This window comes from Hoplias malabaricus, chromosome X1 (genome assembly GCF_029633855.1).
Source record: "Hoplias malabaricus isolate fHopMal1 chromosome X1, fHopMal1.hap1, whole genome shotgun sequence".
Lineage (NCBI taxonomy): Eukaryota > Metazoa > Chordata > Actinopteri > Characiformes > Erythrinidae > Hoplias > Hoplias malabaricus.
The window spans coordinates 8,243,132-8,257,878 of NC_089818.1; the positions used below are offsets into that span (position 1 = coordinate 8,243,132).

General features: G+C 41.8%; 1 protein-coding gene across 1 annotated transcript; it reads right to left on the minus strand.

Moving 5' to 3' along the window:
• Positions 1-9,414: 9,414 nt before the first annotated feature.
• LOC136675980 (serine palmitoyltransferase small subunit B) lies at positions 9,415-14,052 on the minus strand. Its single transcript, XM_066652813.1, has 2 exons — positions 13,908-14,052; positions 9,415-11,452 (listed from the first exon to the last, which is right to left on the minus strand). The coding sequence occupies exon 2, from the start codon at positions 11,398-11,400 to the stop codon at positions 11,158-11,160; it is 243 nt and encodes an 80-aa protein (XP_066508910.1). The 5' UTR covers positions 11,401-11,452; positions 13,908-14,052; the 3' UTR covers positions 9,415-11,157.
• Between the last annotated feature and the right edge of the window lie 695 nt (positions 14,053-14,747).

Sequence of the window (14,747 nt, forward strand, 5' to 3'; positions counted from 1 at the left end):
AGATGTTTCACTGCTTCTTTTCCCCCTCGGCTGACCAGCCCTTCCTTACCCCCGACTTCTTTATCTGTCGATTCTTTATTCATGAAAATGTAAAGGGCTTAATTTTCGGGTCTTAATCCACTGACGTTAATAGATAAGCTTGGCTTCCTCCCTTGTGTCACACTCTCAAACAAATGACAGGCCACTGTGTTGACCTAGGTATTTATTATTTAAACCATAAGCAAGAAAACATAGAAATAAATAACAGACTAGAACACCATTAGTGAAATCAGATAGAGTACTATAGGTTAATGCCTATACTCCAGGTTAATGCCGAAGCTGTGGTAAAGGCTGTGGCTGTAGCATGCTCTGAACTGGAATTGTCACCGGAAGGTTGCCGGTTCAATCCCCAGAGCCAGCAGGTCATGACTGAAGTGCCCATGAGCAAGGCACCTAACCCCCAACTGCTCCCCAGGGTGCCGTGGTTAGGGCTGCCCACCGCTCTGGGCATGTGTGCTCACTGCCCTCTAGTGTTCACTAGTGAGTATGTAAATGTGTGTTTCACTGCACGGATTGGGCTAAATGCAGAGAACAATTTCCTCTATGGAAATGAAGTGATTCTAATTCTGAAGATGACCTGAGCTCAGTAAGCACTTAACCCTACTTAGGATAAAACTAAGAATTGCCTTCCTCTGAAACATGATTGAATTTAGTCTCTATGTCGTCTGTGGAAGTCTCTGTATCTCTCAAATGCTGTCTTTAAAACAAACATTACGAAAACTAGAGCGGAAATGGCGATCAACCAAGCTTGAAGTGTTTCATTCTGCCTGGAAGGACAGCCTTATAGAGTATAGAAATGCCCTCACTAAAGCTCGCTCAGCATATCTGGCCTCGCTGATATCCAATAATAAAAATAATCCGAGAGCACTGTTTAGTGTGTTTTCTAGAATTACAAAAAATCAAGCAGGTTCTGAACAACTAATTCCAGCAACTCTCACCAGTAAAGATTTTATGGACTTTTTTAATAATAAAATTGAGAATATTAGACAACAAACTCTAGCCACAGGATCAAATCCATCCTGGCTGCCACCTGATGTGAATGAAATAAAACATAATATAACTGTAAAAGAAAGACTTGAAACCTTTTACCCACTCCCACAATTAGAACTAGAGAAGATTATCACCTCCGCAAACTGTACAACTTGCACACTTGACGCAATTCCCACAAAGTTGCTCAAAGAAGTACTACCAGCTATTATTGATCCTCTTTTAACTATAGTAAACTCATCGCTTAGTCTGGGCCATGTACCCAAAGCTTTTAAACTAGCAGTTATTAAACCTATGATCAAGAAACCAAATCTTGATGCTAGTACACTGTCTAATTACAGGCCTATTTCTAATTTGCCATTTCTGTCCAAGATCTTAGAAAGAGCTGTGGCCCAACAACTTAGTTCATATCTACATAAGAATCATATATATGAAAAATTCCAATCTGGATTCAGGCAACATCATAGTACAGAGACAGCTCTAGTCAAGATAACAAATGATCTTCTTCTTGCCTCTGATCAAGGCCACGTATCCCTGTTGGTGCTTCTTGACCTAAGCGCAGCCTTCGATACAATAGACCACAATATTCTCATAGAAAGGTTAGAAAACATGGTTGGAATCACAGGGACAGCCCTATTATGGTTCAAATCTTACTTAACGGAACGTTATCAATTCGTAAAAGTAAACAATCTAAATTCAAATTATTCTAAAGTAAGATTTGGAATTCCACAAGGCTCTATTTTAGGACCATTATTATTTACATTATACATGTTACCGCTAGGCACAGTTATAAGAAACCATGACATTAACTTTCACTGTTACGCAGACGACACACAATTGTATATTTCAGCCAAGCCCGATGACAAACACAGATTAAAGAAAATAGAGGACTGTGTAAAAGACGTGAAAGGCTGGATGTTGCGTAACTTCCTCCTTCTAAACAGCAACAAAACAGAGGTCCTGCTTTTGGGTCCAAAAGTGACAAGAAATAAATTATCAGATTTAATTTTAGATCTAGCTAACTTTCCAGTTAAACCTGGTTCAGCAGCAAAAAATCTTGGTGTCATAATTGACCCGGATTTATCATTTGATCAACACATAGGTAGTATCACTAGGACAGCTTTTTTACATCTTCGCAATATTGCTAAGATTAGAAATGCCTTATCCCTCCAGGACGCAGAAACATTAGTACATGCCTTTATTACTTCAAGGCTTGACTACTGTAACGCACTACTGTCAGGATGCACCAGCAGCAATTTAAGAAAACTTCAACTAGTTCAAAATGCTGCAGCTAGGGTCCTCACTAAAACTAGAAAATTTGAACATATCAGCCCAGTTTTATCATCACTTCATTGGCTGCCTGTTAAATTCCGCATTGACTACAAAATTTTGTTATTAACATATAAAGCTCTACATGGGCTTGCTCCTGAATATCTTCAAGATACAATTTCCTATTATGAAGCTCCACGTTCACTCAGATCACAGAATACTGGATTTTTAAATGTTCCCAGAATTCAGAAGGCCTCAGCTGGGGGAAGAGCCTTTTCTTATAAAGCCCCCCAACTCTGGAATGATCTTCCAAAAAATGTTCGGGACTCAGACACAGTCGCAATCTTCAAATGTAGGCTAAAAACTCATTTGTTTAGTTTATCATTTGGTAGCTAATGCTCCCCCATAGATAAAGGCGGCAGATCCGGGGGGTCCATGGACACAGGGAATTATAGTATACTGAGACGCTGGTGCTGTCGTCCCGCCGCTTCTCGCGATCACTCAGGTTTGTTGACGGTGGAGCGGAGGGATGCCAGTGTTTCAGGATGCTCCCGTGTCTGTGTGTCCTTCTGGTTCTCTCCTTTTAGTTAATGCTGTCATAGTCAGATCTGCCGGAGTCATTAGCCACACTCTGGAAATTTTCATATTTTCTACTTTACAAACACAAAACAGTTCAAAACTAATTCCATCCCTTTACATCTTTCCGAGTAAACGACTGCCCACCTGTCTGTCTGGACACTGATGGATGACTGTCGAGATCCTCCTCCACGCTTCAGACCAGCTGCCCACGCTCCAGCAACCACCAAGTGCCTTGAAGCTGTCCCTACACTGAAGTTCTCATGGACTACTAACTATCATCACCAGTAGATTGACCAGAGGAGGATGGGTCACCCCTTGTGAGCCTTGGTTCCTCCCAAGGTTTCTTCCTCAGCTGGGGGAGTTTTTCCTTGCCACTGTCGCCCCTGGCTTGCTCACTTGAGGGTTTTACATTTGTCTTTACATTTCATGTCAAATCTTGTCTTACTGGAATTCTGTGAAGCTGCCTTGTGACAACATCAGTTGTGAAAAGCGCTATATAAATAAATTTGATTTGATTTGATTTGATTCTTGTAAATATAGTTGAGGGTTTAGTTAAGTCCCTATGTGGGCAGTTCACATTGTGTAATGATTTGCCTTTGATTCTGTGCATAATTCAATTTGCTGGAGTTTACTGAGGGCGTGAGGAACTGGCCACATGTGCTACATTGCAGTGGAGGGGCCCGTTCTCAGCAATTCTCTGTGATTCATGCTTGATTTACTCCCCTCCACCCCCACGCCCCCCTTAATGCTTTCCACTATTTACTTCCCCTTCAAAAGTAGGAATTCTCAGACCCTGTGGGCTAGTTACTTTTTGGCCAGGACAAGCACCACTGACCATTTGGAAATGCTTTAGGATGGAGTCTGAACAGCCAAGACCTTATTTAACCCTTAGATGCTGTTTAGCTCTGATCTCCGGCGGAAATACAGTGAAAATATTGTGATTTTATTTGAATTATTTCTCATTATTAGAATTTACAAACCCAGCCTAGACAGTGTGTCGAAAGCACTGATTCTAAACTTTCATTCACCTGCCACATTTGGGGTTTTGAAGCCAAAGAGGAGAGGTTTTATTTGATTTAGAATTGTTGTCTTGCTTTGAAGAAGTATTTTTAAACATTTTTGTCCTGTTTGTATTAGTTTTGACATCAAACAAAGATGTAAAATCCAGAAATGCAGACTTAAACAATACAGTATTTTATAGAGGTCATATATTGAACAGAAACCTGAACAGCCTCAGCTGTGAAACAATATCAGAATTTCCATGTTTAGTCCCTTTCAATGAAGGTCTGTGATCTTTGTACAGAACGTCCTAGAATATTTGTGGGTAGGAAAGAAAAATGACAACAGTAGCTGTAAACTTTACGGGTTTAAAGGTTATCGATGCATTTCCATTGGTCCAACGCTGCGTCACTTTGAAATGGATCAGCTGGGCTTGTGCTAAGGACGATGGGTCTGGCTCGTCTGATCAGTAACCGCATCACACCCATATGTAGCCAGTTGAAGTGGGGGAATACATTAACATTACAGGAACAACTTCACTTTTGTCCTGCATTTATTGTGCCCTATTTCTGACCCACAGTGTGGAGCATCAACTGGTCCATTCAGGTGGTAGGTGATCATTTATATGCAGATAAAATGCTAATTTTTGTGGTAAAAGTGACTGACAAACCATTTTCTAACCATTGTTATGTACAGGATATTTAAGGCCAAATCATATGTCTCTTCATCAATTTGTCCTTTGGCAGCATTACGTTTTCGTGCAGTCTGGTATACAGTTAAAAGCCATTGTCAGGGTAGTCCCGTAACCACAGAAACCCTCGGCTCTTTGTTCTACCCCACTCCCTTTCACTGCTTTCGTATTAAAAACATTCTTTCAACAGCGCACCTTGAGTCAACAGTGAGAGATAGAAGGGAAAGTGAAGTAGTGGACAATACTTTCTTCAGTATCAGACAGAATGAGAAAATGCTCCACTCCCTCTGTTTGATAAGCTGCAAGGAAGTAAAGGCTATGCCATGTGGAGTGGACTATCTGAGCACACATTCATGGCGTACACATAGACACGAGCCATTTTCCCCCCAAACTAGAGCTTGCACAAGTAAGAATGTTATAGAAATTCTTGTGTAAACCATTGTGCCAAATATCTGGCCTGTGGATGGAGAAGAGAGGTTAGATTTGGTTTTCACTTCCAGTAGGTCCAGATTTTCTGTGGATCTAGATGGATATAAGCTGTGTGTGCCTTTGATAACTCGTGTCAATCCTTTATTAGACGGAGTGTCCATTTTGGGAAATGTAGATGGACATGCACCCGTATGTGACCTCCACCCTTCATCGTCTCATTTGCAATAAAATCCATCACTGCACTGACACCAGAGAATGGGGCGTTGATAGTGTTATTACATACAATAATCTTAATGTGATCTGTGCCTGTCACAATTGTAGTGTTACACAATACAGAGCTAAGATTATCTGCAGACAAAGCATGGACCAGTGTTTACTGTTCTTGCCAAGAGCAGAGCACCACCCAAATGGATGTGGTGCACGTACATATCGTCAAAACAACGTTAATCTAGTTCTCATTGAAATGGCTGGTTTGGCACTTACGCTGTGTCTAATCTATGACTTATTTTTGTGCTGTGTGTCAGTTTATTAGACATCAGCACTGACTCCTGTCCTTTGTGGTGTCTTTCAGACATTCAGCTGTGCCCAGTTTTGGCTCCAAGGGTCTAAACCCAGCTGTATTGTGGAATTTGTGATCCAGATATGTTCTTGTAGATGAGTGCATTCAAATCCTATCCTCCATCTTTTATCCATGTTGGCTAAAGCTTTTCTTGAAAGGGTATAAGCTGTTTCTGAAGCAAAGGAATGCAAACTCCCCATGAATCATTTTAATATAATGTGCAATAATAGATGAGAAAATGTATATGTAGAAACCTGAGCTGTCACTGAATCATTATATTGAATAATGAATGAATAATGAATAAAATTTCTAATGCAATGTAAATACAGCTCAGTGCATTTAATAAACAGGACGTACTGCTGGTTCTGATCTGACGGTGAATGAGGTTGTCTGTGAAGTGTGTTGTTGGGGTGTAAGGTGGTGTAAATACACCTGGGGCTGCTGTTTACGTGACAGCTTTGGGTGTGTTTGTTTGATCAGCATTCACAGCATAGTCCTTCTTGTTTATTTACAGTCTTTTTCAAGTCTGATAGTGATCCCTTAGGCCTCGTACTTGGGGGAAAGAAAATCGAATACGTTTAACAGCCTTCCAGAGTGTCCATACCAATTGGGCAGTGATGAGCTGCATGGAGTAGCCACCAGCACCTTCGCTTTGTTTTGCCGTTTCTGTTGTGGAACTGAGCGGAGAAGACTTGTTACCTAGTCGGCGAAATGTGAGCCCCATCACAAGTGTTAGAGAATGGTTGAATTGTGTTGCTGCATCCTAGAGAGAGCTCAGGAGAGGTGTTGGGTTACACCTGATAAAAAAGAATAAAACAAGTCCATCTGGAAAATACATTCCATTCCAGTGGTGAAAGCGCTGAGGTGGGGTTTCTGACATGCCGATGTTTTGTCCCTCTTCCGAAACTAAAGGGTCTTTGGAGCACAGTTCTGAAAGGTAGAGTGTGCGTGGCCAGAGAATGACACAGTTTTCCAAAACAAAAACTTCGGATCCCACTTTAGTTGTCTCTAACAATAAATAACACATGTAACAATAGTGTAACTAAATGTGACGAGAAGAAGAAACACCTAGAATGCACAGAGGATTTTGGAACAAAGTACTTTTATATGAAGAAGTGTCAGTGCCAATGATCATTTGATTTGAAATTAAATACATTTCAGATCACACTTCTCACTTTTTGCTTTTCACTAGATATAAATTGTTTTTGAAGACTAATGACGGACCATTTACGTAATTAATTAATTAATTAATTCATTCATTCAGTGTTCTCCCTGTGTCTGCGTGGGTTTCCTCCGGGTGACTGTCTGTGAGGAGTGTGGTGTGTTCTCTCTGTGTCTGCGTGGGTTTCCTCCAGGTGACTGTCTGTGAGGAGTGTGGTGTGTTCTCTCTGTGTCTGCGTGGGTTTCCTCCGGGTGACTGTCTGTGAGGAGTGTGGTGTGTTCTCTCTGTGTCTGCGTGGGTTTCCTCCAGGTGACTGTCTGTGAGGAGTGTGGTGTGTTCTCCCAGTGTCTGCGTGGGTTTCCTCCGGGTGACTGTCTGTGAGGAGTGTGGTGTGTTCTCTCTGTGTCTGCGTGGGTTTCCTCCAGGTGACTGTCTGTGTGGTGTGTTCTCCCTGTGTCTGCATGGGTTTCCTCCGGGTGACTGTCTGTGCATAGTGTGGTGTAAAAAGTCTTCCATAAGAAGGTCCAGCCCTGGCACCAAGAGGAAAATTTAACACAGCGAAAACTCCCTCAATGTTGTTGTGATTTTGTCTGTTTCTGAGTAAACAAACCAAACTGTTTACTCAACACTATTTACACATCTCAAGCTACCATTCATTTATTTGTTTATTACATCTTATATTATTGTACTGTATGATGTTTCACCATCAGAAGTTAAGGTAAAATCTGCTTATCTATAGAGGAATAGTTCTGGACGTATCATCAGTGATGTTCCTGGATGTATCTGACAATATAAAGTCATAATCTTTTAAACTCGAATCTGGATGCAGATAAAAACATAATAATAACCTTTGAGCTCCACAGAAAAATATAACAACCCCTTCCCTGAGTTAACTGGCCACTGTGTTGTTTTCCAGGACGGGGTTTATCCCATGTTCATGAACTTAACCCCTGATGTATACAACAGATCCATTACGTTCATTTATTCCAGTGATCTGGAAAGTAACAGAAACCTTTTTTGGTGTCTTGTGACCATCATAACTCATCCATGTGCGCCTTGTGATCTGAAGCGTAGTGCCACTATCCTCTGCAGAGATCAGTGCTCAGTGATGCAGAGTAAACGCTGTTGTTTTTCTGAGTTTGCGGAAAGCTGGGAACAAGGAAAGAAGAAATGAAGTAACTGGCTGTTTTTAACAGATCCTCAGGGCATCTATAACTCTGAGCTTGTGGAACTGGTTTGTTCATCAGCAAACTCTTTAACATACGGATGAGGCGCTGAAATCTGAAACCACATGCTGCTTCAGGAATAATGACTAAGGCTGCTGGGCTTAAGTAAACATAAATAAGTGTTCTAGGATATTGTACAAACATATTTGTTACTGTGCAAAAGTCAGAGACCACCCATTTTTTATTTAATATATAAACAAATCAGCAAATATATACACGTTATTATTTTACCAGGAAAATTTTCTGAGGAGGTTAGATGTCATTATACTCCCTCTGGGGCGGCACGGTGGCACAGCAGGTAGTGTCGCAGTCACACAGCTCCAGGGGCCTGGAGGTTGTGGGTTCGATTCCCGCTCTGGGTGACTGTATGTGAGGAGTTGGTGTGTTCTCCCCGTGGGTTTCCTCCGGTTTCCTCCCACAGTCCAAAAACACACGTTGCAGGTGGATTGGTGACTCGAAAGTGTCCGTAGGTGTGAGTGTGTGAGTGAATGTGTGTGTGTCTGTGTTGCCCTGTGAAGGACTGGCGCCCCCTCCAGGGTGTATTCCCGCCATGCGCCCAATGATTCCAGGTAGGCTCTGGACCCCCGCGACCCTAAATTGGATAAGCGGTTACAGATAATGGATGGATGGATATACTCCCTCTTTGTGTGGTAGGTGAAGATCAAAGGAAGTTATTCAAATTATGATTAAATGGTATCGAGGAAATGTGACTCCTAAAAACAAAACAGCACTGTGGGTCTGAAAGAATGAACCAATGTCAAACTGCAAAAAAAAAGAAATTCATCCATTATCTGTAAGCACTTATCTAGTTCAGGGTCGCGGTGGGCCCAGGGAATACACCCTGGAGGGGGCACCAGTCCTTCTCAGGGCAACACACACACACACATTCACTCACACACTCACACCTACGGACACTTAAGAGTCGCCAATCCACCTACTAACGTGTGTTTTTGGACTGTGGGAGGAAACCGAAGCACCTGGAGGAAACCCACGCAGACACAGAGAGAACACACCACACTCCTAACAGGCAGTCACCCGGAAGAAACCCACGTAGATACAGAGAGAACACACCACACTCCTCTCAGACAGTCACCCGGAGGAAACCCACGCAGACACAGAGAGAACACACCACACTCCTCACAGACAGTCACCCGGAGGAAACCCACGCAGACACAGGGAGAATGCACACACACACACACACACACACACACACAAATTAAATAGACTAAATAATTAAAAAAGAAACAGCTTTCACTAGCTTTCACCAAAAGAAACAGCTTTCCCCCAATTGTAAGTGGAAACTACTTGGAGTGTGGTGTGAGAAGCAGGATGTAATTCCAACTTTTAAAAGTATATTTAAAAGTACTGCTTTTCAGCAATGAATCATGTCATAGATTCAATGAAAAACAGGAAACCACCAATTCTTGTAAAATTAATTTATTGTGTGAAAAATCAACAAATAAAAAAAGCTACGTTACATGAATAAACACATTGCGCACATAACATGTCTTAACATCTGTAAGTACGGATTCGGTCTCTGAATAAACAAAATATAAACTGATTTCCAAATGAATTGTTATGGAAAATACATGTATGGCGTGAAAAGACAAATAAGTGCAAAACAGATTTGGTAACTGGCATTGTAACCAGCCAAAATTCCAGTATCCAGTACATAAACTTATTTATATGCACACACAATAGATCCAATAACGATAACACAACAGCAATGTAATCAACTCTGGTAAGGCTAAAACATGTTGATCAAAAGGGCAACGTAAAGGCATTTATATCTTTCAGAGTGCATGCATTCATCAGTACTTTTGGACGTTCTAAGTTTGGAAGGAAGACATGTTCGCTGATCCAAGATTATTCTTTTCATTCCAGCTATGTTTTTTTTGGAAGTCTTAGGTGAGAAAGATAGAAAACTGTTGCTCAAGTAAGTTTAAATAATCAAGACTCTTATTAAACAGGACTATCAATATTTGTACAAGAGCTGCTTCCTTTGACTGTTAAACAGTTACATTCCTCTTGCTCAGAGAAGCCTCGTTACACAGGAATTGCAAGAACATGCAAATCCAGAAAGGGTTGCTGTCCAGATCATTAATTTCTGGACATCATTTGAACATGTCAGCTGCATGCTCTGACCAGCTGGACCAATAGAAATGCTCCAGAACAGTATTGACATGCATTCAAATTTTACGTTAGCTGTGACGGTTCCAACTTTGCGTGTGAAAACTACGAACTCTAATCCAGTCTGAGACGGCCTGTGTCTGCTGTGCCTCGAGAATCTCAGCTTCGAGAATCAGGCAGAACTTTCTGTCTGCAATTCATACAGGGAAGAGACTGATGGGGAAAACCACTAGCAAAGCACTCACATGCAAATGCTAACAATGCCAAATGCAGGCTGTGGACCTGCCACAAATATATTAGTGATGTGCAGCCACCACAAGCTCACCCTATACCATTATGTAGCAGATATATGTCACCATAAACACGGGGAGGGGATTGTATCTGTACCCAAGGGAAGTGACCTGGGGAAAAAGGAGAGGAGTTACTTGGACATGGCTTTGATTCTTTAGTTTGATTTCCCTTTTATAGTCTGTATATAGTCCCCTTCATTCTTCCAGAGTATTCCTGAGAAGCTGTTTTGCTCATTGAAGACCACTGATAAGGGCTTAGATTTTGGAACCTTCACTTATCTTGGAGTGTGCTCCTAGTTGAAGTATCTTCCTGACATAGATCTTTTGCAAACATCAGCACAATGCAAAGTTACAATTTAATGTCTATGGCTTAATCCAGAGGTCTTCAAAACTGGAGCTGATGTCCAGTTTCTGGTTCTGGTTCTAGTTCTGGATTGTACAAAATGTACAAAATGCAGAACTGGAAAACTGGGTTCAAGAATCAAAAGCTCTCAAGGACCTTTGTGTTCTGGGGGACCTTTGGGTACTAGAGAAGCACTGGATTCTGGGGGATCCCTAACCTCCATGTGACCATCGACTTCTAAATGTAGAGTACATTAGAAAATATTGCATTACCTACCGTCCACTACTGCAACCAAACTAATACCATATCATAAAATCAGAAACAAGTAGGGAACCCTGGCATCAAAGCTGTCTAAAGCTTGTCAATAGCAATTTGAGGTCAGGAACTCATACCCATTCTAATCCCAACAGCACAGGAAGTCTGCAAAATCCCCACCCACATTCCCATATTTGTTCTAGTTCATCAACGCGACAGTACTTTCTGGTTGTTCCCCGCACAGTCCGGAGAAGAATTCCAAGGCAAGGCGCACATGGATGGGCACAAAGACGTAGGAGGTGTAGACCACCATGGCCACCATAGTGAAAAGAACCGTGTTGAAGATGGACTTCTCCCAGGGCTCCAGGACGTAGATGCCCGTGATCAGGAGGTACTGGTAGTACAGCCAGCCCATGTACTCTCGCATGTTCTTGACATCCATGTTTTCTGTGCACCCCACTGAGAAGAGGCTGGTCTGCAGAAGCCTGGCAGGACTGGGCGTGGAAGAGAATAGAAAACAAATGTCAAGGATGTGTTTGCAGAGGTGTTTTGCTTAGAACACTTCCTTCTTCTCCCACAGGAATATTTACATTCCATATTCCCTGGGATCTGTATCAACAGTCATCAGGTAGAAAAACAGATGAACACAGAAACAAGAACCTTGGGTCAACTTACTGCAACTGATCTTCATTTACTTATCTTCTTTTTCCAGAGATATTTATCCACACCCCCAAAGTCCAGTCTTAGACGTAATCATCGAAAACACATTTAAAGATGTCTGGATTTTGCAGTGCCCTTATAATTCAGATACTTTCTCAAAGGTTTCAAACACGAAAGACTACATACTGTTTATATGGTTGGTCAGTTTTGTTGCTTTAAAAGCTCTAGAGTCCTGTTTTCTCTGTAAAAAGATTATTCTTTTATCTCCATTCTTGGAAATTCCATGCATTTACACTTATTTGCATCTCTTGTAATTACGCAATTCAATTATATTATTTCTTATATCAGAAATAAATGAGAAACATTTTAACATTAGTGGCACTTTCACCTGGAAAATGAATAAACGACGGCATGAAGATCTTAGAAAGTCTAAGCCATCCCTACAGTGCTGGTTACAGACTATACTCCACATATCTCTGGGGACCATATATAATTTTTCCAAAGGAAAAAGTCACGTGAATGAAAGGGAAAGCAATATACGCAAATCTGCGTCTTAATCGTTGGAGCCCCCATGGGCAATTAGAGGTGTAAGTTGACATCTCCTGGCTTGTCGTAAAGCCCTGTGGGGTCAGTCACCAACTTGCATTTACTGAGGACTGTTGAAACAATGGATATCCACTTATTAGCTCATGCATATCACATATCAACAAAATATTCTCATGTATCCATTGTTCTACTTTATTACATTGTAACAACAAAGTGAGTAAAGTGGTTATTACATTGTCCTAAGCCCTATAATCACCTCTTATTACGTCTTATCTGATGACTCTGGGTTTGCTGACTGACAGTAAAGGCCAGATGCCGAAGGGCAACTCTATAAACAAACGCATAAAAGCTGTTGGTACAAGTGTACAAGCGCATAACTGCACTTTGCTTTGATTTTTACACCGACTTAATGCCATGCTAATGCCTTCCAATGGTCACTTGGTGCAGTCGGGCTATTAGCAGTGGACCATTGTGTTTCATGGAGAAACCAGGCTATTTTGAACAATGTCGGGCGACTTGTTAGAACAAGTAATTGTAGTTAATGGTTTCTAGTCCTAATACACGCCTCAAGGACAGATGTTATGGGACAACATAAACAAACCTCACCTGCTAGAAAGTCCTCAGCGATCATGCCCCAGAGAGAAGTAGGTACAAGACTTCCTGTTGTTTCTTCTAAGACTACCTTTACTGCTGTAACAACTTCTACTCTTCTATGAAGGCTTTACACTATATATCAGCACATTTTGATCAGAAGGATTTGACTGTGATCAGCAACATAAACTGTAGCAAAGATGAAGCTCCATCACTCCAAAGAACATAGCTCCGATGCTCCACATCTCAAAGTAGGGATGGTGGATAAGGCTTTATATGTTTCCAGCCTATAGGTAGATGTCTGGTTGCTCTAGTGCATCTCTTTCCAGCACCAACTATGATTACATATTTATACACTCCATAATCTTCAGGGTACGAACACAGTGGCTGTGGTGACCCCCTCAAAGCCACCTCTTCAACACATTTTAATGAAGATTAATAATTGCTATATGTTTCATATAAATTGAAACCAAACTTCAAAACTGTACCTTAAAGGGGAATTCAAAAAGTCTTTCCAAACTTCTGCATTACACAGTCCTTATAGTGTAAAAAAGTCCTGCATAATTAGACACTGGACCTTACGAAGTGAGGTTTGTGATAGGAACCACACGTCTGAAGAGTCTGACACAACCCTAAACGCTCTGATAAACACGCTGTCTGATGCCGGAGAGATTGTTTGTGCTAGTTTTGAGGGGCTGTTTTAAACAGAGCAGTTACACTGGAAGCGTACCTCTTCAACTTATCAGATCACTGCTGTTGTCTGTGTAAACAGTGTGGTTGGCAAACGCAGCAGCCTCAATCCTGCCTCGTCATATAACTCATGGTCAGTACACATCAGGAAAAAAGGTAAGAGGTACAACAGTCACTTAAAAGTCCAAACAGGGTAAATGTACCTTTAAAAGTAGCAGTATCCAGGAGGAACTTTCATTACAGAACTGTGTAAAATAAAAGACCAAAAGTCCTGGGGATGAAATGAGGTCTATAAAATCAACACAATTTCAAAATCTACTGTTATAAATAGAACAAAGTACAATTATGTTCCCTATAATTGAGGTACAGAACATGTACCCTTGAGTGTACCACCACAGTGACTCTGACAGTGTAGATCTACTCGGGGTAAATGAGACAAAGCAGAGTTGAGTGTGCACTCACCTCCTGGGAGCTTGGGGGTCTTTCAGATTAGGGAGAGTTTGCTGGGAGGATGCTGGGGAACTCGATGGACGATGTTGCGCTGATCTGCTGTTCCACCGTTCCTACTGCAAAGCTGCTCGGCCAGTTTGAGAATGGCAGGTCAGGCAGTGCTCCTCTACTTTAGGCTGGACACCACACCCACCCATGTCTCTTCACACACCTCACCTGTGTGTGTGTGTGTGCTCACACAGTAAACATAAGCGTGTTGTCTTGCCCTGTGCAGGTGAAATGCAGACGAGTATGTATATGTATGTACACGTGAGTTTGTGAAGTGTATGACTATGCAGATGTGCAGGTGTAGAACAGAGGATGTGTGGTTGTTATACTGTTGTAAGTAAATACCTAGGACAACCGACTAGTGTTCAGTTCCCCACTTAGGCAACCATACCACGCCACACCGATAAAAGGATTTGGGCAAGGCTCCAAAAGGGTAAAACCCTGCCTCTTTACAATGAGATTAAAAGGTGTTATGTATGTACATCTATGTAGATGTGGTGCAGCGTGGTTGGACCTCAAATTGACTGGCCAGGGTTCAGTTCCCTGCTTTGGTAGGCACAGCACACTAAACCAGTAAGAGTCTTTCTTGACATTGTGTGTTAAGTTCTAGTGCACCCTGAGTGAATGTATAAATGATATAAACGTGTGTGTTTGTTTGTGTAAAACTATTCGACTCCCCGCTTTGGCAGACACCCCAGTCCTTAGGATTCACGCAGTGTCTGCGTGTGTTTCGCTTTGTGCAGGTGTAATGCAGTGGCTTACACGTGCGCATGCAGAAGCTGGGTGCTCGCGCTTGAGAGCATG